This window comes from Heterostelium album (genome assembly GCF_000004825.1).
Source record: "Heterostelium album PN500 unplaced genomic scaffold PPL_contig8, whole genome shotgun sequence".
Lineage (NCBI taxonomy): Eukaryota > Evosea > Eumycetozoa > Acytosteliales > Acytosteliaceae > Heterostelium > Heterostelium album.
Genome location: NW_008805085.1, coordinates 759,369 through 782,781, shown reverse-complemented (window position 1 = coordinate 782,781; position 23,413 = coordinate 759,369). Strand labels below are relative to the sequence as shown.

The 23,413-nt window shown below is 31.4% G+C and overlaps 11 protein-coding genes across 11 annotated transcripts; 4 read left to right on the top strand and 7 right to left on the bottom strand.

The window, feature by feature from the left end:
• Positions 1 to 347: 347 nt before the first annotated feature.
• On the bottom strand, positions 348 to 1,802 carry PPL_03961 (splicing factor ESS-2 family protein; the record flags this gene model as incomplete). Its single annotated transcript, XM_020574874.1, has 1 exon — positions 348 to 1,802. The coding sequence occupies one exon, from the start codon at positions 1,800 to 1,802 to the stop codon at positions 348 to 350; it is 1,455 nt and encodes a 484-aa protein (XP_020435288.1).
• A 409-nt stretch (positions 1,803 to 2,211) lies between these two features.
• PPL_03960 (uncharacterized protein) lies at positions 2,212 to 2,784 on the top strand (the record flags this gene model as incomplete). Its single annotated transcript, XM_020574873.1, has 2 exons — positions 2,212 to 2,287; positions 2,363 to 2,784. 2 exons carry the CDS (start codon positions 2,212 to 2,214, stop codon positions 2,782 to 2,784), a joined length of 498 nt encoding a protein of 165 aa, XP_020435287.1.
• Positions 2,785 to 3,156: 372 nt separating this feature from the next.
• On the bottom strand, positions 3,157 to 3,941 carry racB (Rho family small GTPase; the record flags this gene model as incomplete). Its single annotated transcript, XM_020574872.1, has 3 exons — positions 3,157 to 3,254; positions 3,365 to 3,730; positions 3,818 to 3,941. 3 exons carry the CDS (start codon positions 3,939 to 3,941, stop codon positions 3,157 to 3,159), a joined length of 588 nt encoding a protein of 195 aa, XP_020435286.1.
• A 521-nt stretch (positions 3,942 to 4,462) lies between these two features.
• PPL_03958 (uncharacterized protein) lies at positions 4,463 to 7,081 on the bottom strand (the record flags this gene model as incomplete). The annotated part of the gene is made up of 3 exons (XM_020574871.1): positions 4,463 to 4,496; positions 4,951 to 4,989; positions 5,457 to 7,081. 3 exons carry the CDS (start codon positions 7,079 to 7,081, stop codon positions 4,463 to 4,465), a joined length of 1,698 nt encoding a protein of 565 aa, XP_020435285.1.
• A 761-nt stretch (positions 7,082 to 7,842) lies between these two features.
• On the bottom strand, positions 7,843 to 11,435 carry PPL_03957 (putative phosphotyrosyl phosphatase activator; the record flags this gene model as incomplete). Its single annotated transcript, XM_020574870.1, has 6 exons — positions 7,843 to 7,885; positions 8,795 to 8,874; positions 10,224 to 10,644; positions 10,761 to 10,864; positions 10,956 to 11,081; positions 11,154 to 11,435. The coding sequence occupies 6 exons, from the start codon at positions 11,433 to 11,435 to the stop codon at positions 7,843 to 7,845; spliced, it is 1,056 nt and encodes a 351-aa protein (XP_020435284.1).
• A 217-nt stretch (positions 11,436 to 11,652) lies between these two features.
• On the bottom strand, positions 11,653 to 13,353 carry PPL_03956 (uncharacterized protein; the record flags this gene model as incomplete). The annotated part of the gene is made up of 2 exons (XM_020574869.1): positions 11,653 to 12,605; positions 12,723 to 13,353. 2 exons carry the CDS (start codon positions 13,351 to 13,353, stop codon positions 11,653 to 11,655), a joined length of 1,584 nt encoding a protein of 527 aa, XP_020435283.1.
• Positions 13,354 to 13,542: 189 nt separating this feature from the next.
• On the bottom strand, positions 13,543 to 15,330 carry PPL_03955 (kelch repeat-containing protein; the record flags this gene model as incomplete). Its single annotated transcript, XM_020574868.1, has 2 exons — positions 13,543 to 13,935; positions 13,984 to 15,330. The coding sequence occupies 2 exons, from the start codon at positions 15,328 to 15,330 to the stop codon at positions 13,543 to 13,545; spliced, it is 1,740 nt and encodes a 579-aa protein (XP_020435282.1).
• A 612-nt stretch (positions 15,331 to 15,942) lies between these two features.
• Positions 15,943 to 16,535, top strand: isca1 (HesB/IscA family protein; the record flags this gene model as incomplete). The annotated part of the gene is made up of 3 exons (XM_020574867.1): positions 15,943 to 16,002; positions 16,085 to 16,253; positions 16,339 to 16,535. The coding sequence occupies 3 exons, from the start codon at positions 15,943 to 15,945 to the stop codon at positions 16,533 to 16,535; spliced, it is 426 nt and encodes a 141-aa protein (XP_020435281.1).
• Positions 16,536 to 16,603: 68 nt separating this feature from the next.
• dynD (dynactin 62 kDa subunit) lies at positions 16,604 to 18,834 on the bottom strand (the record flags this gene model as incomplete). The annotated part of the gene is made up of 4 exons (XM_020574866.1): positions 16,604 to 16,798; positions 16,865 to 18,155; positions 18,219 to 18,380; positions 18,824 to 18,834. The coding sequence occupies 4 exons, from the start codon at positions 18,832 to 18,834 to the stop codon at positions 16,604 to 16,606; spliced, it is 1,659 nt and encodes a 552-aa protein (XP_020435280.1).
• A 208-nt stretch (positions 18,835 to 19,042) lies between these two features.
• On the top strand, positions 19,043 to 20,611 carry grwd1 (WD repeat RBAP46/RBAP48/MSI1 family protein; the record flags this gene model as incomplete). The annotated part of the gene is made up of 3 exons (XM_020574865.1): positions 19,043 to 19,384; positions 19,456 to 19,680; positions 19,769 to 20,611. The coding sequence occupies 3 exons, from the start codon at positions 19,043 to 19,045 to the stop codon at positions 20,609 to 20,611; spliced, it is 1,410 nt and encodes a 469-aa protein (XP_020435279.1).
• Positions 20,612 to 21,293: 682 nt separating this feature from the next.
• On the top strand, positions 21,294 to 23,296 carry PPL_03951 (uncharacterized protein; the record flags this gene model as incomplete). Its single annotated transcript, XM_020574864.1, has 5 exons — positions 21,294 to 21,466; positions 21,555 to 21,741; positions 21,823 to 22,728; positions 22,810 to 23,091; positions 23,177 to 23,296. The coding sequence occupies 5 exons, from the start codon at positions 21,294 to 21,296 to the stop codon at positions 23,294 to 23,296; spliced, it is 1,668 nt and encodes a 555-aa protein (XP_020435278.1).
• Positions 23,297 to 23,413: the final 117 nt, after the last annotated feature.

The window sequence follows — 23,413 nt, the reverse complement described above, 5'->3', positions numbered from 1 at the left end:
TGATTACGAAAAAAGTAAAAATTAAATTAATTAATAAAATAAAAAAAACTAAAAAAAAAGGAGTATAATAAGATGTTGTCATAATAAAGATATTTTGTAATTTTCTAAACGTGTTTAGAAAACTCAATGTTGTGATTTTTGCCGAACGGAGTCACAAAATTGAAAGATTACGAGCACAATATCAGACTACCCACCAAAAAAAATGGAAAAAAAAATCGATCAACTTTGTCCTGGTCTTTATCTTGAATTGAATACTCTTTAAACAATTATCAATTATCTTATTTTTTTTAAATAAAAAAAAACAAATTATCTTACATTTTTTTATTAATAAATATTATTATTATTCATTAGAAATTTAAAAGATCATCTGTGATATGTTTCTCTCTCTTTGGTGTTGAATTTATATCTTGTTTGGGTGTTGACAATGATGACTTTGTTGATGATGATCGATTGGGTGTTGGCGTTAATAGATTCTTTTGTTTACTAGGTGTACTATTTTTTGGTGATTGTTGGTAACTCTTTCTAAGTTGTTGATCTTTCAGTAACGGTGATTTATTTAAAAGGTGAGGTGATCTAATCGATAGTAGTTTTTGAGCTGCTGGTGAAAGTGATGTTATTGATGTTCCCGGTGTTGTTGTTGTTCTTGTCTTGTTATTATTATTATTGTTGTTATTTGTTGATTTATCAGCTAATGAATGTGCAATCTTCTCTCTAAGTTGTGTCTCTGGTATTTTAAATGATCCTCTTGATGAACCTGTTATGTTGAGTGGTGTTGATATTGGATTATTAGGGAGGAGTAGCGGTGTTCCATCGATGTGTCCCCAAGTCATGAGAGGCGACTCACCATAGTCCGCTTGGAGATTGCTTGGCGTCAGCTGTGGTGTTGACAGCAATCCAAGAGTGGATGCATCTACTTTGTGTCCGTCTTGTTCCATTCTTTGTAGTCGAGCCAACTGTTCGGGTAGCGACAGTGAGTGGAACGGTGTGGCGTCGGCCTGCTTCTGAGCTGCCGCCTTCTGTCGTTCTTTCAAATCTACTGATATTCTTGTATTCTCACGAACAATCTCTTTCGGTGGACCCATAATATTTGAAGGATCGACTGTTGACTTTGTTTTGCCCTCTGGGTAGTACATCAATCTGTTTCGAACCGTATGATTCCATGTGTCAGGTGCATTCTTGGCGTTATCCTCCAGTAACAACAATTGTTGATTCTGCTTCAAAGATGCATCTTCCATCCATTTATACTTTTGATTATTCTCTAACTTGTTTTTCTTTGCTATTTCATTATAACTAGCATCATCTTCACTCTTGTAATTCGCAACGAATTGATCTAAACTAATACCATCTATTATATCTTTTTGTTCATGTTGTTGTTGTTGTTGTTGTTGTATACTATTATTACTATTTACATTATTATTATTACTATTTAAAGGTGTTTGTTGAATGTTATTACTACTGGGTGTTGAATCACCAAAAGTTGAAGGAGTATCAAACGATTGGTTGGTATGCAAACGTTGTCTAACACTGTTTTGTTGTCTTATCGATGTGTTTAGTCTTCTTATTGATTGCAATTGAATGGATTGCATTCTTGATATATCGTTAGACTCTACTGCATCGATCCACTCCAACTGACTCTTTAGATTTGGTAAATCAGGGAAGTAATCCCTCTGAATGATACGCGATAAAGAATCTACATATTTCTCCTCCTCTAAAACTACAGATTTATCTTGCTCGTCTTCTTCCTCTTGCTCATTTACTTTATTTATATTTATTATTTGTCTATTATTATTGCTAGTACTCATTTTACAGATTATAAAAACAAATGAATAATAACATCTCAATAAACTCAAATAAACAAAAAAAAAAATAAATAATTTTTAATTGTTGAAATTTTAATAATCTATTATATCAGTAAAATCAATTTATTCATAAGATTTAAATAATATTAATAAATAGAAGTTACTTTCCGAATGAAGTTCAAAACTTTATAAAGTTTAATTTAAATTCCAAAAAATATGAATTACCATCTTCCTATTCCAAAATTAGAAACATTTCCTTATTAAGAAAAAATAATAAACAAATTAAATTTTGTTACAAATGAAAGATTTTTTTGTATTATTATTTCTTGATCAATAATATAAATCTTAAACAATATATATATATATTTAAATAATAATACTATTTATTATAAATATCTTGATATAAATAAAAATGTTAGACCCTCTTGGAAAACCTTTACCACCTGGAACCTATACTACCAGTACTTACTCTGCCCAAAACACTTCAGGTAAATAAATTTAAAAAGATTATAATTTTAAAAATATATTAATACTTGTTTGTTTTTTTGTTTTTTTTATGATAGTGGCTCCACAACAAGTCTACCATTATCCACCCCAACAACAAGGTTATCATCAAGAACCACAACCTCTTCCTCCTCAACAAGGATATGCTCCACCTCCACCACAACAGGTATATCACTATCCACCACAACAAGGATATCACCCGCCTCCACAACCTCTTCCTCCTCAACAAGGATATGCTCCACCTCCATCAGCAGGATCTAGTTACTACCATTATAGCGCACAATCGGTAGGAACAGCAGCCCAACAACCTGTAATCGTACAACAACCAACACCTATTATTATTCAACAACAACAACCACCACCAGCACAAGTAGTGCACACTGCACCTCCTAGACAACAATCAATGTTACCCGCTATGATGGTCGGTGTAGGTGTAGGTTCACTAATGGGAAGAAGTAGAAGAAGAAGAAGAAGATGTTAAACTGAATAACGATTATCTGTAAATACATCATCAAATAAATAAAACTTTAATAATAATAACTATAATTATTTGTTTAATGATTGTGTTAATAGTTGTTTTTTTTTTTTTGTTTTTTTTTAATATTGTTTTTTTATTTTATTTTATATTTATAATATTGTTATCTAATTTTTGAAGAGCAACTTCTCATATGATTGAGTATGAGATAGGTTATAGTTTATAATGTTATTAATGTTGAGAGGTTGTTATTGTTGTTGTGGTTGTTATAATTATGTAAAGCAATGTTTTTGTTGTTGGAATGAGTTTTTAATATGGTAAGGTGAATTAAAAAAAAAAAAAACTATTTTGATTTTTAAATTTAACAGATTAATAGATCTATAGTATGGTGCATTTTGATTTGCTAGATTTGTTTGACTTGTCTCTATCTGGGAAAATCACAGCCTTAATAGCCTCATCAAATACTTGCTTAAGACCTAATTATAATAGTAGTAGTAGTAGTAGTAATAATATGTTAATAAAACTGTAGGTGGTCGACTATATGAAAAGTGATTCTATTCACTTTAGTTCTGTGTTGATCATTTACCTTTTTGAGTGAGAGCAGAACATTCTAAATAACAGAAAGCTTTAATATCTTTAGCCATTTGCTCACCTTGTTGTGGGGTGAGTGGAGTTTGATTCTTCTCTTTAAGTTTCTCTAAAGCCTCTCTGTCATCTCTTAAATCACATTTAGTTCCGACCAAGATGATTGTGCTGTTTGGGCAATGGTGGTTAACCTCGGGATACCATTTCGACTTTACATTGGTGTATGAGGTTTGACTTATAATGGCAAAGCAAATAAGGAATACATCGGTTTGTGGATATGACAATGGACGAAGACGATCGTAATCCTCTTGACCTGCAGTATCCCAAAGACCAAGAGAAACTGTTTTATTGTCAACCATCACATTTGCTAAAAGATAAAACATAACATAACAATCAATATCAATATATATATATAAATCATCGAAAATTATAATTAAAAAATAACAATAAATACCTGAATAATTATCAAAAACAGTTGGTACATATTCGGTTGGGAAAGAGTTTGAGGTGTATGAGATAAGTAGGCAGGTCTTACCTACAGCACCATCACCTACAACTACCAATTTAATTGATTGCATCTTTTGTTATTAATCTTTATCTAAAATTACTATGTAAAAATAAAAAAAATAATTAAAAAATAAATATAATCATTAATAATCTTTGATTTGTTTGTATTATTTATTTATATATTCTTGATCAAGTTTGTTCACAATCAATATATATATAAAGAAATAAATAAAGGAAAAAAATTAAAAAAAAATAAGAGGTGAAAAGAGGGTGTGAAAGTAAATAAAATAAATATATTTGAATTTTTGATATAAAAATATCCAAAATAGTAGTAGAAGTGATTTGTTGGTTATAATAGAGTAAGTGATTGAATTGATATCTTACCAATGTAACTAGAAATAATAATAATAATGTGGGTGAAAGAAGTAGTAGTTTAAATGAATATGAAAAGCGCCTTTATATTCTTTTTCTTGTTCTTCTTCTTTTTGTTTATTTACAATACACTGACTATCTATTTATTTCTACAAAAAAACTATCTACTATTGTTACTACTACTAACTACTAATACTACTACTACTACTACTTCTAAAAACTAAACTTGATCTCTTAATCTTTCTTTCTTTTCTCTAAAAGTAAAGTAAAATAAATAAAATAAATAAATAAAAAAAGAGATTTTATTAATAAAAATAAAGTTTGGTTGATAGATAAGACAGTATAGAATAACTATATATTTGTGTGATGATGAACGATCTAATTATATTTGATTTTTGTTGTTTTTTTTTTTTTTGAGAGGGAACAAACAAACAAAATTTAAGATAAATATATGGCTAACTATAAAAAAATAAGAGAGAAAAAAACCAATTTTTTATTTTTTGTTTTTTTCTAATTTTTAATTTTTATTTTGTTTTTTTGTTTTTTTTTTTTTTTCAAATAAACAAAATTGATTTTGACAATAATAAAAAAATTTTGTTTTAAAAAAAAATATTAAAATAACAATAATATTCCAAAAATGAATATATTTAAAAAACATAGATAGTTAAATTTAGATATTTACTTACGAATGTTATTATTAATATTTACAATTGATGAGTTATTACACTTATTATACCAAAGTTTAAACTAGATATAATTATATATTTGTTTTTGTGTTGTTTAATAATAGTTGTTAATCAACTTTATAAAATCCACAATTTTTTTAAAAAAAAAACATTAAAAAAAAAAAAAAGCATCTTAAAAAATTTTGTTGAAAACATTTTTTTGAATTAAATGTTTTGATTTGATATTAATATTGTCACTCCAAAATTAGATTTGACTTTATTCACAATATTGTTGTTCTATCATTGTTTATTGTTTTCATTGAACCAACGATCGTATAAAGATTAATTAATTCCGATCCTTATGTTTAATTTCGGAATTTTAAAAGAATATATATATATATATAATATCAAAAGTGAGAACAAATAATAATAATGAATGAGGATAAATAAAAGAAATGACATACTAGATTTTAAATAGATTATAAATAACTTTTTTTTTTTTGTTATTTTTTTTGTTTTTTTCGTTTTTATTTTATAACTAGATTTTACACATCGAGTAAATTCATTACTGACATTTTGGTTGCTGGTGATGTTTGGGAAATCGGGGGGTTTCTTAAGTTTGGGGATGATGGATTTGAGTTTGATTGTTTTGGTTGTTGCTGTTGATGTTGTTGTTGTTGTTGGTAGTGGATGTTTTCTTTGCTGTTTGTTCTTGTTGGTTGTGAGTGATAGCTTTCAATTTGATATACATTATTATTACTGTTATTATTATTGTTATTCTCTGTAATGGATACACTTTCAACATCATTGAGTAGTGCTTGAATTGATGGTAATCTACCGCTGCTACTTGATTTCAGTTGATTGAATGTATTGATAAAGTTATCGTTGACTACACCACCACTACCACCACCGCTGCTAGTACTAGTATTGCTGATGATTTCGGTGGGTGATAGAGGCGCGTCGAGAGTCGATGATCTTGAAATGGGGTGCTGTAAAGGTTGAAACTTCTTATCGTGGTGGTGATGCATTGATGAGGTGGTTGGCGAGGACGAGTAGGACGATGGTGATGAGGAGTATATCGATTGCGACGATGACGACGACGATGACGACGATTGTTGTGATGAAATGTGTTTGCTACTGCTGTGAATGAAATCATGGTTAAACTTGGGTTGTGGGAGGTATAGGCCGTTCTGTAAAGATGAGGGGTTTTGATAAAGTTGGTTGAATGTTTGGTCGTGTCCGTGTAGCGAACGCTCGTGGATTGGCGAGAGAGATCGCTCCGGTGAATAAGTATGTGATTTGTTGGTGAGATTTGGGAGTGAAACTCTTCTGTGTGACAGCCGACTGTAGTGACTGGGCAGTGGTTCGTTTGCCAGATGCTCTTCAATGATGTCACTTGGCATATTATTACTACTATTATTATTATTAATACAATTCATATCAATATTCTGATGCTTGTTCGATCCATAGGGATGGAATTTGTACGATGAATCATCGCCGAGCGAATTCTTTCGAAGATGTTGATAGCTTTGGTGTGACTGTGTGGGTGGGGGTGGCAGGTGGTGGTGGTAGTTTCCATAGTGATAGTCGCCAAGGTCGTCGTGATGCTGTGGATGATGATGTTGTTGTGGCATTTTATAGGGTGCAGGCAGTCCATTTGGTGATTTTATAGATGTAAATGCAGATGATGGCGATGGAAAAGTTGGTGGGATGGCAGCTGAGGGTGAAAGTGATTGTTGTTTTGCTTGTTGTTGTTGCTGTTGTTGTTGTTGTTGTTGCTTATTGACAGAGGGTGCGAGGTTTGATATCTTTTGCTGTTGTTGTTGCTGAGTGAGTGGCTGTTGTTGTTGTTGAGGTAGCTGTGACTGTTGTTGTGGTTGCTGTTTGCCTGTGTTGCCTGTTGTGCTTGGACTGTTTGCATTTGCTTTTGGTGGTTTTTTAGCATCGAGTTTCCAGTGGGTGACAAAATTTTTATAGGTCGACTTTTGCACGACGATCCCAGGCTCTGAATTTCTTCTTCTCCTTCTGCCCATGTTGTTACTAAAGTCGGTGGGTGTCTGAGGTTTGAACTTCCAATTCTGAGGAGTTGGTGGCTGGTTCGATGTTGTAGTGGTTGGCGAAGATATGGGTTCGACACCGTTCATATTGTTTGGCGATTGAGGAGAACTACTCATTCTCTACTGGTGTGATCTATGTCGGTTGTTGATTGGATATCGATATCTATCTAGCTATCTATCAATCTTATTTACAAATCCACGATCGAATTATTACTGTAACTGTTGTTAGCTTAAAACTAACAATATAAATATGTATATTATATAAATAAATTTTGTACTTTTAAAAAAATAAGAAAAGAACAATGTTGTTGTTGTGCTATTACTACTAACTGACTCCTTATTATAATATTTAGATAAATAATTTAAGAATAAAAATTAAAAAAAAGAAGATTTAAGAATAAAAAAGGGTAATATCTTTTGAACCTGTTATTGTTAAAATAAAACAAAAAAAAAATAGATTAGTATTTAAATTTGAATAATTTTGTTGTTGCTTATTGTTTGTTTTTTTTTTTTGGATATGCATTAAAAAAGTAAATTGTTGCAAAGTGTCTGTTGGTGGTAAGAGTGGTGGTATTGTTGAACTGCTAATTATCTAATGGTTGTCATTTTGATATTCACACAGCACACACTTTTATACCTGCACTTCAAAGCGATGTTATATTAAATAATTTGTGACAATAGGTGAGGGAAGGGAAGGGAAGGGAGTAAGAGAAGAGAGTTGATCGTGTTGTCGTTAGCTACAAAAACAAACTTAACAACAACAACAAAAATTGAATGATAGTTAAGTTATAGCAGATTATATTATTTGTAAAAAAATGTGATGTTAATTGATGATGATGATGATGATGATGCAGTTTTGATATGAATATATTGACCATTTATGAATTTATGATTTGAACATTAAGATTTATAATTTTAGCGCTAATAAAACAAAATTGTTTAAATTAAATTAAATTCAATCCAAATCAATCAATTTGATATGTGCGCGCGTGTGTGTGTGTGTGTCTACTATTCTCTTCTAAATAATACTTGATAACTAACAATAGCAATATTCTCAAAATTAATGTTATGACCCAAAAACAAATATAACCAATTAATGTGTTCTAAATTTGAACAAAACAAAAAACAAACTTTGAATTCAAATGTTTTTTTTTGAATGTTTTTTTGGATGTTAAGTTGTTTGAAATTTCGAGTATCTCCGTTTGAAGAGTAATGGATGATATGAATATTATAAATAAATATAGAGTAATACCTCTTTTTTTACTTTTGAACAACTATAATTTCAATCTTCAACTCTCAATATGCAAAGTAATATTTCTTTCTTTAAATTATTATAATATTATTATCTTTTTTTTTTGGTTTGTTTTGTTTATTTTGATCGGCTCTTTAATCTTTAAGTAACTTACTACTTCCTTAAAACTATATTTTTTTGGTGTTTGTTTTGGAGTTATTGTTATTGTCGTTGCTGTGGTGTTGTTGATGATGATGATGTGATGAGATATCCAAGTTTATTCCTTCCTTCCTTTCTCTCTCTCTCTCTTTTGGAATTTGTTAAATTTTAAAAGTTACAATAACACAATGGAAATAATAGCAATAGACTTTAAAAGCAAATTTAACTTTAAGATTAAATTGTTTTTTTTCTTTTTATGTTTTTTTTTAATTGATTGGTAGTTTAATTATTATTTCAACAAACAAGCTAGGTGAAGAGAATTTAATATTATCTGTAGTTTCAAAGTGTTTTTGGGCATAGTTGATGCGGGGTTACTTGTTATTTTTACCTTTTTTTGCAAAAAACATGCAGTGCTAAAATGTTGGAACTATTTTTAATACACACTAGCCTGTTGTTGATGTGTTCCTATAGTTTTGAATATATCGCTGCTCTCGTTATGTTGTTTGATGGGTGTTTCGATCTCCAAATTGAAAAATATTGCTTGTTATTGTTCTTTTGTTGTTTTTTATTAAATCTAAAATCTCTTTATTTCTCTCTCTATTGTATTTATGTTGTGTGTGTGTTTGTGCTATGTGTGTCGTTGTGTGTTATTTATTTTTGTTCTTTTAAAGATTTTAGTTTATAAGATTCTTTACTTTTCTTTTAAAAAACAAAATAAGCCAAAAAGAAAGATAGATTATAAAGATCCTTACTTAAATAGAATAAAACAAAATACAAACTACTAAAATTATATACAAATTATTAAATTATATTACTACTACTACTTTTAAACTATATATATATAATTATATTAAACTTTCTCTTTACACTGTTGTTGATGTTAGAAAAAACAATAATAACTTTTTGAAAATTAAAAAAAAAAAAAACCAAAAATAAAAAAAAAGTTTTAAAGAGGAGGGTCTCTAAAAAAAAAAAAAAAAAAACAACTTCGACAAATGTAAAATTAATTTAAAAAAACAAAAAAAAATAATTGTTGAATCTATTGGTAAACAAGACAATCTATCTATGTGTATTTCATACTATAATAATGATTGATTTTCCCAAAAATTGTTGTTGTTCTTTTTATTTTTTCACGAAATTTTTGTTGTCTACTGAGAGGTTGAGTTACACAGAAAATTAATAAAATTGGACAATTTCTATTTCTATTTTGTTTTTTTTTTTTTAAAATCCTTTTTTGGGAATTCGCATTTTAAACCAAAAAAAAAAAAAAATCCAAAAAAATTAATTAAATAAATTGAGAACTGTGACTGAGGATTTGAAAAAAAAAAAAAACTTGCTGCCTAACCAACGGCTTTCAATTTGATGTTGACTTTTTTTCATTATTGAATTAACATGTCGATGTTAATTGGTGTGTTGGTTGTTTAATCAACCTCAAACATGTTCTCTAATAATAAAAATTGTTCGTTAACACTTTGGTATCAAGATTAAAATGATCTATAAAATCAAGTTACCAACTGACATTTTGATAAAAATACTAAATCTGGTAATAATAGTTGGGGTGTGTGTTTGGTTGATTCACCATTCTTTGTTTGTTTTCTTTTTTGGTTTTTTTCTTTTTTTGTGAATATTTTTATTGTTGTTTATCACAACAATCCCCGTTATGAATATGGTTTTGATCGTGGTTATGGTTTTGATCGTGGTCATGCTGATGGGGGGGTGGTGGTGGTTGGGGCTGAAGCAGGAACACCAGAGGACATTGCAAACATCGATGGAACTTTGTCGGTACAACCACAACATGCGAATGAATGTACTTTCATGACACGTGGCGCAGGTGGTTCGTCGTCGACCACCGACGGGTCATCGACAAACTCGAGAAGCGTTCCCGTGAAAAAGTGTTGCATTACCGGCAGCTTGCCAAGCAGTTCTTTTTTGTACATTTTGATCATTCCCTCGTTCACCTTGGACCAGTTCTTGACGCCGCTGATATCGACGAGCATTGGCGAGTGCTCCATGAGCGATCCGGTCTTGACCTGGTTGATAAAGTGGATGCACTGCAGATACATGTAGAGCTGCGAAAACGAGGCGACAGTCTCTTCGTTTCGTATCGACTTGGGACGGATGTGTGAGTGTTCGATGAGTTGCGACGAGCCAAAGAGGAACGGCAGGAAGTGGTAGTCGTCCAGTCCCCAGACACCGTGTGAGCCCGCTGGCTCTAGCCAGTAGACCTGCTGGAGACGACGCATCAGATCGATGTAGCCGTAGAACAGCTTGAGAACTATAGCGGGATAGTCTGTTGCACTGAAGAAACCGATACGAACGAGACCGAGCAACAAACAAATGAAATTCAACTCGTGGCCACTGCCATAGTCGATACGCGTTCTATCGCCAAAGCTATTCAACAGATACACTGCCAACTCATCGTACGTATGTACATGATTCTCTGGATTCTCTGATAACCAAAGATCATCGACAGCACCACCAATTAAATCTCTACATAAAACAGGTGATTCCTAAGATTCATTTCATTAAACAAACAACAGAAAGTTAATTTTCACATTCAATCATTAACATTTCCATTGATTGATTTTGAGCTAAACTTACTTTCTCTAATTTATCGAACCATTCAACAAATGATTCATTTCCAAATCTAGTTCTTTTTGGTTTTGGTGGAATTTCATTTATGAAACCTAATAGTTTATCTAATAATTGTTTAAATCTATTTACATTCTATTGTATTTATAAACTATTGATTAGATTTGATTGATTGTTTGTTTACTTGTTCGATTGATTGATACATACGTCTGATATTTGTATATCTTTATCATTAGGCATTCCTTGTACACTTAATGATAGTTGAATGATAAACTTTAATAATTCATTATAGAGTGTACTCGATTGAAATACTTTTAGATCTCTTCTACTATTGATATATTTAGTTGGTATCTTCCATTGTCCAATTTGATCTTTTGAAAACAAAGTGGCCAACTGTTTTAAATCTACGTCATTCGATAACTTTGATACACATTCAAAATGATCATATGCATCTAATGTTGGTGATAAATGTAATTTCAATGTATTCATCTATTACTACTACTACTATATAAATCTGTACAAAAAAATAAAATAACAAATGAATCTTAAAAATATGTATACAATTAAATTGAACAGAGAGAAAGAAAAATAATAATTTGAATTTGACCACCACCGTTGTGTTAAAGTTTCGAGAAATAATTAATTGGTTGAAAAAATGAAAAAAAACATAAAAATTATTATTTATTACAAAGTTATAATTATTTTATTATAGTACAATGATAGTAGATGACCAAACATTTCTATTATAGTCAGTCTCCGATAGTATCTGTACCCATTCGTTGTATTCAATTGAATATCTGATACAGCCATTACCGACAACGTAAATATACCCGTCTTGGTGGTAAGCCAACGACAATGGAAGAGGAATTTTTTGAAATTTAAGATCGGCACTCGATTTCGAATCGACATTGAAGCAAAAGAACATGTCTATTTCATAGATATAGATGTTTCCATGACCATCGGTACATGCTGCCACTGGGTTGAGTCTAAGGAAACTAGGGAAGCTATTAAAAAGTTCAATCTTTCCATTCTTTGGATCTAGTGTTCTAATTGCGCAATCCTCTTTGGTAATGAAATATAGTTTTTCTTTGTAAAAGAATGACAGAATGATAAAACCATTGTATTTATCATGTGAATCACATCTTTCAAAGATCATTGTTTGGGTATTGAATCGATGTATACCGGTGTCGTTAAAGTTACTTAGGATATAGATATGTTCTTTGCCATCGTAGCACGCTGAAATGCCTCTTTCAAGATCGATATTCTTCATCTCTCCGGCCACCAATGTTTTATTAAAGTCCACTGAGAATCTAAAGAACTTATTCATACTCAAGTGGTCGGTTCCTCCGAAAATATAGATAGTATCACCAACTGGCACCAGCGCTCCGCTCAAGTTTGAATGAGTTGGAATCTCTTCGACGGTGTTGGATTTCATGTGGATCAGTGTTGCACCAGTTGTATCTAGTGTCGAGAAAATATATGAGTTATTCTCCTTTGGTTGTGATAGTTTGATTGACGATTGCATCAGTTCTACGAAGCGATCGATATCCAGATTGGTCTCTACATTGTAATTCACCGGAGACAACTCTGATTCTTTGGGAAAGTCGAAATAACTACAATATTTGTTGATATTATCCATTATCATCGCTCTGATATCACCTTGATAAATGGAGGTCAGGTCGGCAAGATTGTAGCTGTATTCATTAAAGAGCGAGTCTCTGTTGGAGTGGAGAAAGGAGCGAAGTGTTTGACACTCTTTTATTGAATTCATTATACCCTCTGCCAAATATCGACCATTGGAGTCCGGCTGTTCATTGACATGAAATGGTTGTATTTCACTGTTGAATGTGGAGGATTGCGATTCATTCTCTTGGTCAATTGGTTCAATAAGACAGAGATTGGCAATGTTTACTAGGTATTTCAATTCATTGATAGAATGGTTGATTTCCTTGATGATGTCATCTTTTTCTTTACCGATAGGACCACTTATTTTTTTTTCCTCTGCAACAATAGCATTTACAACATCCCTGAAATATTGTGAGATCCTTTTCTCGGTTGACGTCAATGACTGATATCTACTTGTAGAAGATTTCAAAGTATTCCAGAGTAAATTTCTTCTCTCTGTTATATAGTCACGGTTGGTTGAACTATCTACTTTACTACTACCTCGACTTTTTTCATTATTATCATTCTTAAAATTATTATTATTTAAATCGGTACTGAAATGTTTTTGAAGTGATTCAATAATTGTATTAATATGATTGCTATAGTTATTTGTTTCATGTTTAATTCTATTATTATGAAGAGTGTAACAACATGAGCACATTATTTGTTTGCACTCAGTACAAAGAATTTTATATTTCTTAAAGTGATTACACTCTAATCCTAAAAAATTATCTCTTTCCATTTAAATAAGTAAAAAATAAAATGATCAACAATAAAATTAAAGAATAAGTAAATTTCTTTTGTGAAGGACCATGCAAGGTCCTCTGGACAAAAATTAAACTTTAAGTTTAATTTTTGAGGTCAAAAAAGATATTTTTTTATTGGGCAATTTTATTAAAATACAAAAAAAAAAAGTTTATTTTACATTTTATTAATTCTTTTGATCTATAATAATGGATGAACAAACACTTCTACTATATTGAAAATCACCTATAATTTGTGTAAATTGTTTTGATTCTATTGAATACCTGATAACACCTTCACCAACAATATAAATACATTCGCCACCAATCTCTTTTGGATTAGAGTGATAGGTCAATGACAATTTAGCATCAATGGAATATTTTAATATTGAGTTAATCTGGCTTTTGACCTTTGTGTCGATATTGAATCTAATGAAATCCTTGGGGTAGAAAATATAGATATTTCCATGACCATCGGTACAGGCTGCCACTGGCTTATCTCCACCGTTTGAGAATGTGTGACAATCCTCTAACCTTCTTTTTAGTCCTGTAGGATTGAAGAATTGGAGAGTGTGTGTATCCTTTGGTAAAATGTACAGCATTCCTTTATAGAAGAACGATAGAATTACCTTGGATAGATCTCCTATGGCGAAGGGTTTGTGGCAACATTCATATTTCGATGTTTTAATATTGAACCTGTGGATACTGGTTTTGTTGAAGTTACTGATAATGTAAATATGGTCATGTCCATCATAGCAGGCAGAAAGCATTTCCCCGAGATAAACTTCTTTCATTTCTTGGGCAGCTACCAACGACATTGTCTGAGTAGAGAATTTAAAGTATTTATTCTCATCCTTTTGATTCTCACCGCCACCACCGAATACATAAATGGAATCTCCGGCCTTTACCATTGCACCACATAGGTTGTATTGTGAGCTCAGTTCCTCTACTGAATTGCTGGAAACATCAATCAGAGTTGCACCGGTTTCTGCTAGTGTTGATAAAATATAGGATCTTGGCTTTTCAATTGGCTTTGTAGTGATTCTAATCGATTGCTCTATCAACTCTTCATATCCACTGGTATCCATATTGTTTTCAAGGAGGTAGTCCAACAATTGCATACGCGTTTTAGCGGTTTCTTCCTTCATAAAGATTTTTGTGAGATTATCCAACACCGCAGAATTTATATCGCCTTGATATGGTGAAGTTAGATCCTCACTGTTTTCACAGTGTTTAGGAAACAAGTCAGTCTCGAGTTGTATGAATTTCAAAAGTGTTTGACAGTTCTTGACTGATTCCATAGTTTCCTCTATCCTGTATCTTCCATTGCCAGTGTTTTTCTGATGGTCTAATGCACTCTGTTCATTGGATCGATCGACAAATTCACTGTTGTCAAGCTTACATAGATTCGATACTTGTACTAATTGTTGTAGTTCTTTGATACTCTTTTGGAAATTTTCGAAGATGGTCTCTTTTTCTTTGACGATTGGCTCCATTAGAATATTTCCCTGCTTGTTAAGTAGCTGAGTTATACGCTGAAAGTAGCTAATGATTCTTTTCTCGGTGGATGTCAACGATTGGTATCTGATGGTCGATGATTTCAAGTCTGTCCATATTGCTTTGGTCTTTTGTAAAATAAAATCAGTTGTAGTACCATCACATTCTTTACTACGTCCTTCACTATTAACTTGATTATTATTGTTACTATCACTGTCACTATAATTATTATTATTATTATTATTATTATTATTATTATTATTATTATTATTATTATTATTGATATCATAGTTATTGGTTAGATGTCTTTGAAGAGACAGCTTGATGTCATCCACATGATTATAATGATTTTTAGTGGTGTCTTCGTGATTGTGTGAGGCACAACATCTTGGGCACAATAGAGTATTACACCTGAAACAAAGAATCTCAAAACTTTTTTTATTGTGTGCCATACATACAAACGGAGTATCTGTATCCATTTTATAATGTTTATATAATTATATTATTAATTTAGTGAACAATCAACTTCATTCCAAAAAAGTTTGATGAAGCAAAAAAAAAAAACATTTTACTGAAGGTTTAAAAAAAAAAAAAAAAGATAAATTACAGATCTTTCCAACTAAAATTAGGACCTCAGTGTTGAACACCCAAAAAAAAGATATGATTAAATTTTATTTTAACATAACACACCAAAAATATAATAATAAACACTTAATAACTTACTATATTTTTTTTTTTTAAAAACCTTTCTCTAATACTTTAAAAATTGTTTTGATCTAAAAAATTATATAAAATTTGAAATTTCTCCAGGGATAATAATACCTCTTCGAGTAATTATGATGTTTGAAATTCTTTTGCATCCAAAAAAAGAATTGGAAAAAAAAAAAGCATGTTGTTTTTTTATTTTTGTTTTTACTAAAAATCATTTTTTTTGAGTAATTTCTGTGTCATTGAATGATTCATTAATTAATTAACCGTTTATTTATTATTATTTATTATATATTTTAACTATTGATATAATTTGATTATTATTCTATTATTATTATTATTACACATATATTATTTATTTCCGAGAAAACAAGTAGTAAATCATGTCTATATCAGGTGTTGTTAGATTAGGAAAACCATCGAGAAAAGCTATCTTTTCAATGGTAAACAATTAATTGATTGCAATGAACATCATATTTCACATTGAAATAATAGTAATATTAACACATTATTATATTATAATAGACCGACTCAGCTGTAAATAAAATTAGAGAGTTAATGAAACAAGAAGGAAAAGAGAACTTTTTAGGTATGAAACTCGGTGTCAAACAAAAAGGTTGTTCAGGTTTAGCATATACTCTAGATTTCACAAACCAACCACCCAATAAACTAGATGAAGTTGTAACCGATAAAGGTATCTATCGAAAATATAACTATTTCTACAATGATGATCAATATATATTTATACATATTTACTTTACAAAACAAATAACACACAGGTGTAACAGTAGTTGTAGATTCTAAAGCATTAATGTCAGTGATAGGCACTGAAATGGATTACATAGAAGAACCTATAAAGAAAGAGTTTATATTCATCAATCCTAATGCAACCAATACTTGTGGTTGTGGTGAATCATTCACCGTCAAAGACCCAGTCATACAATTTGCAAATAAATCCGATCCTGCAAGAAATTAACTTTTAATATTAATAAGATGATAGTAGTAGTAGTAATGATTATTATAGATATTATAGATATAAATTATTTATTTAAGGATACTAGTATTTTCAAAGAGTGATGCAGGAATGTTAAATAATATTTTCATTGGTGTCGATTTTGGAACTACTGATACAGAGGATGGTGTTGTCGGTGTTGCTACCGGAGTGGGTGTTGCATTGTCACCACCACCAAGATTCAAGATTAAAGAACTATTTGTACTAAATTCAAAGAATAATGTAAACTAGATAATCGATTATCTTTGGTTAGAAATGATTGTTGTATCATGTTGATTTCTATTCGAACTTACCTTTAGATTATCAAATGAAGATTCAAATCTTTCATTTGAATTTTGTTGGACGACTGCAGTTGAAGTTGAGTCTTCGGTGATTGCACTACCACCAGTGACTTTTACCATTACTTTGAGTGTCAGTTTGTTGTCTTTACGCTCTACAATGAACTTTTCTTGTTCTTTGAGGTGTTTCAATGCTTCGTTGACTTGATCGTCTGTCTCGTCGAGTAGACCAACGATGTAGGTCTCCTTGATGACGTTGGCAACGCGCGAGTTGTCATCGACCGAGATGACACTGCTGTCAAACTCTTGTGGGAACGACATAAAGAGGAACGAGTGCAGTGGATTGGTGAATGTGATGTACAGATCAAAGAGATCTTTGGCTAGCCAGACTGCCTTGGTTATAGTGATACGCGGTACATAGGTGAATGCAAAGTGCTGACGTTTGAACTCGGTCTTTGACGGGTTGATATCTGGCTTCACCAAGAGTTTGTCGCAACGTTTGCAACGCTTGGAACGTCTCGTCATAAGTTGTCGGTGTTGAGGTGTCAACTTTGAGAGTAGCGGTGACTGTGTATTGATCGATGCAAGTCGCTGGTTGATACCACTGGCAATCGAGCTGTCACTCATATTTAGCAACGACTCTGATATCTCGTCATCGTTATTGACACTATCTTCTTGTTGTTGTTGTTGTTGTTCGGTTGTTTTGAATGAACGAGCATCGATACGTTGTTGTATCATATTGTCAGTGTCGGTGGAGGTGATAGGATTGACACGCTTCTTGATGGCGACCTTTCCAAGTAGCTGATTACCGGGTGGCATTAGAGGGTTGCTTGGTTGTGGTTGTGCGACCGATTTGTTCATACTCCAACGCTCATCGTGAGATGCACTGTTTGCTGCTGATCCACTACCACTTGAACCACTTCCACTCTGTTGACTGGAAGACGAAGACGACGACGAAGCAGACAATTGTGGATTGAAGAACTGCTTCATAGCCATCTTTAATCGATTGACAGATCTAGCACCATTGTCTTTCGATGGAGTGGACATCTCTGCCATCTCTTTCTGTAGTGCATCGAGTACTCTTGTCACCTCGGTCTGTTGAGGTGTTACCTCTCTTGTTACTCTACCGATTTGTATATCAACCTTTGCTTCGGAATCCAATGAATTCCACTTACAGAAAGCACAATTTAAAAAGAATACTTCTGTACCTGTTGTTGTAGTTGTTGTAGTTCCTTGTTGCTGTTGTTGTTGTTGTTGATAATTTAAAGTTCCAAAACAAATTGGACAATCATAACATTTCTTACATCTTAAAAAAAATGATTGTAATTAATTAAATTGTTTATTATTATGATATTGTTGTGTTACATACCTATTACCATATAAACTTGCTTCAGCAACAGAAACATGATCTAAACAATTTGGACAAAAATAACAATCTATCTCCTCATGAATACAATATCTACAATTTAAGTTCTGACAACCATTACAAAAATAGAGTTCAGTGAGATTATAAGCTTTTGAGCATTCACAACTATATTTTATTATATCATTTCCATATGGTTCTTTATTTATTAAATGATAATTTGTACATCTTATTGATTGCATAGTTGCATAATATATAATTATTAATAATGTAAAATCAATGAACTTGATTATTTTTTTTTGATTTTTTAAATTTTAATCATTTTTTTTTTCAAAAATTTTAAAAGATATTAGTTTGTTTAAATGAATAAGATTGTAGCTCAATTCTTAAGAGTTAACTATTAATTGTTTTATTCACATCTTCTAGTTTTAAGTTTTATCATAACTCAAATAATAATTTCTTTTTAGATAGAATTTATAAATTTATTTTAGTTTTTTATATATTTTAGATTGGTAGCTATTTATTTATTGAATAAATTATAAAATTGAAATAAATACAAAACAAACATACATACAAGAAGAGTTATTCTTTTTTTTTTTTTGAACAAATACCTTTCCAACATTCTTCTTTATTTTTATTTTTTTAATATAAAAAAACAAAAAACATTTGATTTAATTTTATATTTATAATTTTTGAAAAAACGACAAAAACAAAACGAAAAAAAAAACTAAAAGGTTTTATTAATAATTTATTTATTTATTTATTGATTTGATTTTATTTTCAGTAATATATATATATTTATATTAGGAAATATATATAGAAAGCAGATCATGTCAAAGAGAGAACGTGATGATGATATAGAGTTTGATGATGATCAAGAGGAGAATGATCAAATTGAAGAGGAGCAAGATGAGGAAGAAGATTATCATGAGATGAATGATGAAGATGAAGAGGAGAACAACGATCAAGAGATAGAACAAGAAGACGAAGAAGAGGATGAAGATGATCGTTCAAATCTCAGAGTATGGAGACCCGGTGTAGATGCAATGGATGAAGATGAAGAGCTGATCTACGATTCATCTGCCTACGACATGATGCACACAATGACCGTTGAATGGCCATGTTTGAGTTTCCAACCATTAAGAGATAATTTAGGTTTAAATAGATCAAAAGTAACTAAATTACTTTATTTTTTAATAGAAAAAATAGTATTTACTAATTAGTCATTTTTTATCATTATTAGTATCCACATACAATGTATATGGTTGCAGGTACTCAAGCAGATCAAGCAAAGAATAATAAGATTTTAGTGATGAAAGTATCGTCACTGTGCAAAACTAAACATGATGAAGATGATTCCGACGCTGAATCATCTGATGAAGAAGATGATGAAGACGAAGACTTTGACAAGGAAGTAGATTTACAAACTAATTTTATCAATCACAATGGAGCTGTAAATAGAATCAGGGTATGTTAAAATTAACATTTGAAAAACACTCCACTCCACTCTAGAAATATTTATTAATTTTCTTCACCACCCTTTTTATTCTACCTAGGCAATGGAACAACAACCAAATATAGTTGCAACATGGTCCGATAGCAGACAGGTTTTCATTTGGAATATACATAATAATTTGAAGGAGTTGGACGGTGAGAATAAACAACTGAAGAATCAATCATCACCGATTCACGTTGTCACTTCACATAGTGATGAGGGTTACGCACTCGATTGGTCACCAACCACCGTTGGTCGACTGGCAAGTGGTGACTGTAGCAATATGATCTACGTTACAAACGCAGCCGGTGCAACATGGAAGACAGACACCGCACCCTACAAAGGACACGAAGCATCGGTTGAGGACATTCAATGGAGTCCGAGCGAAGTCAATGTCTTTGCAAGTTGCAGTAGCGATCAAACGATCAAGGTGTGGGATATCCGTTCGAGAAAACCAGCGATTTCAGTGCATGCCCACGAATCGGATGTCAACGTAATCTCTTGGAGTCGAAAGGTTGGCTATCTCATGGTGTCCGGTGGCGACGACGGTTCTTTCCGTGTCTGGGATTTGCGTAACTTTAAGAACGACTCACCAGTCTCCAACTTTACCTATCACAACGGTCCGATCTCTTCACTCCAATGGAATCCATTCGATGAATCTCAAGTGATTGTCGCTTCGAACGACAATCAAGTCACAGTATGGGACTTCTCACTGGAAGAGGATACCGAAGAGTTTGAGGGTACCGAAGAAACCGACGACTATCAAGTTCCACCACAACTTTTCTTTATTCACCAAGGTCAACACGATGTCAAAGAAGTTCATTGGCATCCACAAATTCCACATGTCGCCATTACCACTGCCTATGAAGGTTTCAACATATTTAAATCTTCAAACAGTGAATAAAAATAATAATAAACTTAAAAAAAAAAAAACATATATAAAACCAAACTAATTTAACTTTTATTTTATACAAAGGAAGAACGACGATCATGTATTTATTTAGTATCTAGACCTAGACACAAATTAATTAATATCACTATGTAGACAATTTGTTTACCAATAAACAAAATTAACTAACTATTCAGTAGTAATGAGTAATGACCTATTCTGTTATATTAATTCCATATGGAATGTCAGCATAAAAACAATAAAATATTAATAAAATGATTGATTTTTAAGCAAGCAAGATCTTTTGTAGAACTGTTTATATTTATCTGAAATTTCTTTTTAGAAATCAATTTATATTCATTTTTTTTATTTGTCCTAAACTAATAGGTTAACTACAACAAAGATTAATGACGATATTGATCATTTAAAAAAAAATCCTAAAAATTAGAAAATGTCATCAATCTTCTCAATAGATTTTTGTAAAAAAAACTTGTTTGGAGCTACAAATTTTTAAGATTTTTTCAAAGATATTATAGGGTCGGATTTGCAAATTTCAAGAATCAAGATACTACATATAATCGTTTATTTTTTCTCAAAACCCAAGCTGATGTGTCAATCAAAAGCTTTTATATAAGCGATGTTAATATCAATCATTTTATTTACAAAAAACTTTATATAGATACATATAATAATTAAAATGAAATTATTATATTCAATTTTACTTATTGCAATTTCTATTGCAACAATCAATTGTATGAGCATTACTTCTGTTGAACAAGAGATAAAAGAGAAGTTCACTACAGGTTCAGTCGCAACATGTGTAGTAAATAATAAAGTTTCATCTTGTTCATCTACACCCAATGCATATGTGTAAGTTTTTTACTAAATTAAGTTGTTTTTTTAATTCTTTATAATAAATAGTTAATTAATTTTTTAATTTAAAATTACCTTTTTAAAGATGTCCATCTATTATTTCTTGTATAAGATTATTCAATCAAAGTCAACAAACTCAAAACTACCAAGTTTTAATTTCAGCTGGATCATATGGACCAAATGATTGCCCAGGATATTTAGGAGTGCTCCAATTCCCTGGCTCTATTTCTTTTATTGGTTACAATGGTCTAGTCGATATCCAATGTGGTTCAGTAAGTTACTTTAGTTAAATTCATTCTAATAATAACATTAACATTGAAATGTCAATTTACTAACTACTTAATTTTTTATAGTCACAATTTTTGACATTGAATGTTGGATCTAATCCAATTGACATTATGTTTGACAATTTATCTATTAAAGGAAAGGCCGAATACAATGGAGGTGCTATTGCTATCGGTGGTAATTCAAGGAGTGCTTTGGCCTCTACTCTTCTTTTCAGTAATGTTATTTCCAATGGTAGTTATGCCGGTGGATATGGTGGATTTGCATACTGCTCATTCGGCAAAGTCTACGTACTCAACAGTACCTTTGCTGGAAACACCGCACAGAGTGGAGGTGGTGTTATCAGTGCTCCCTACGGTCAAGTCGTGTCAATACAATCCAACTACTATCAAAACACTATTTACGATGAAGAGGGTGGAGCTATTTATTCGTCATCTGCAAACCTGATCAACTCTACCTTTATCGGTAACAACGCTTATATGGCAGGAGCAGTCGCTACTATTTACCTTATGGATGTAGTCAATTCAACATTTATTGAAAATCATTGTTCTTTCACAGGTGGTGCCATATACTCTTTGAACGGTATCAATGTCTACGGTTCTACCTTCCAATATAATAGCGCTGGAAATGGTGGAGCTATTTTTGGAATCAATATCACCATTGGTTTGTCCAGCTTCCAAGGTAACCAGGCTCAGTTTAGTGGTGCTGGAGGAGCTGTATATGCTGATGCCGAAAACCCAATTCAAATGGTCGTTGTCAATTCAACATTCGATCAAAACTCTGCTGATGGTATTGGTGGTGCTATTTACACAATTCAAACCTCTATCTTCTTAACAGGATGTGTATTCACTTACAACAATGCAAATAACTCTGGTGGTGCCCTGTATATAGGTTATAGATCAGACATTGCCCAAGTAGATATTATTAACTCATTATTAACAGATAATTATGCTGCTCTAGATGGTGGTGCAATCGTAAGTACTTTTTAATATACCCTCATCATGGTATCCAATGATAATTAATATGAAGAAACTATTTATTTTTTTAATATTCAGTATTTGTACCAATTGAACTCACTAGAAGGACCATTTATGGTTAATTTATACGGAACTATACTAGATCGTAACACTGCTGGTAACTATGCCGGTGGTTTATATTTCCTGGGATATCCAAAACAATTGATCGGAGGTCAATTCGTCAACTCTATTTCCAACGAGCCAGGTTCATACACTTTCTATTCTCTATCTGTTCAAGGAGTAAACAAAGCCAACATTACTCTTCCATACGCACACGAACCATATTTTGTAACTATTTATGATGAACAATCGTTTTCATATGTAAGTTTAACTTTAATCAAAACATTTATTATTTGATATCTAAATATTTAATATTAATTAAAAACTATATAATAATAATAATTAGTATAAGGCAATAGGTGTAATTGGTTCATGTTTTAATGGTGTTGCTCAAATCAATGATGACGGATATATTCTAAGTTGTTCATGCTTTGCAGGTGCAACTGGACCATCATGTGATAATTAAAAACAAATAATAATAGTAATAATATTTATTTTAAAGCATATAATCTAAATAAAATATATATATTATCAATAACGAAATTATTATATGTAAGCAATTATTTTAATATTTTTTATTTAT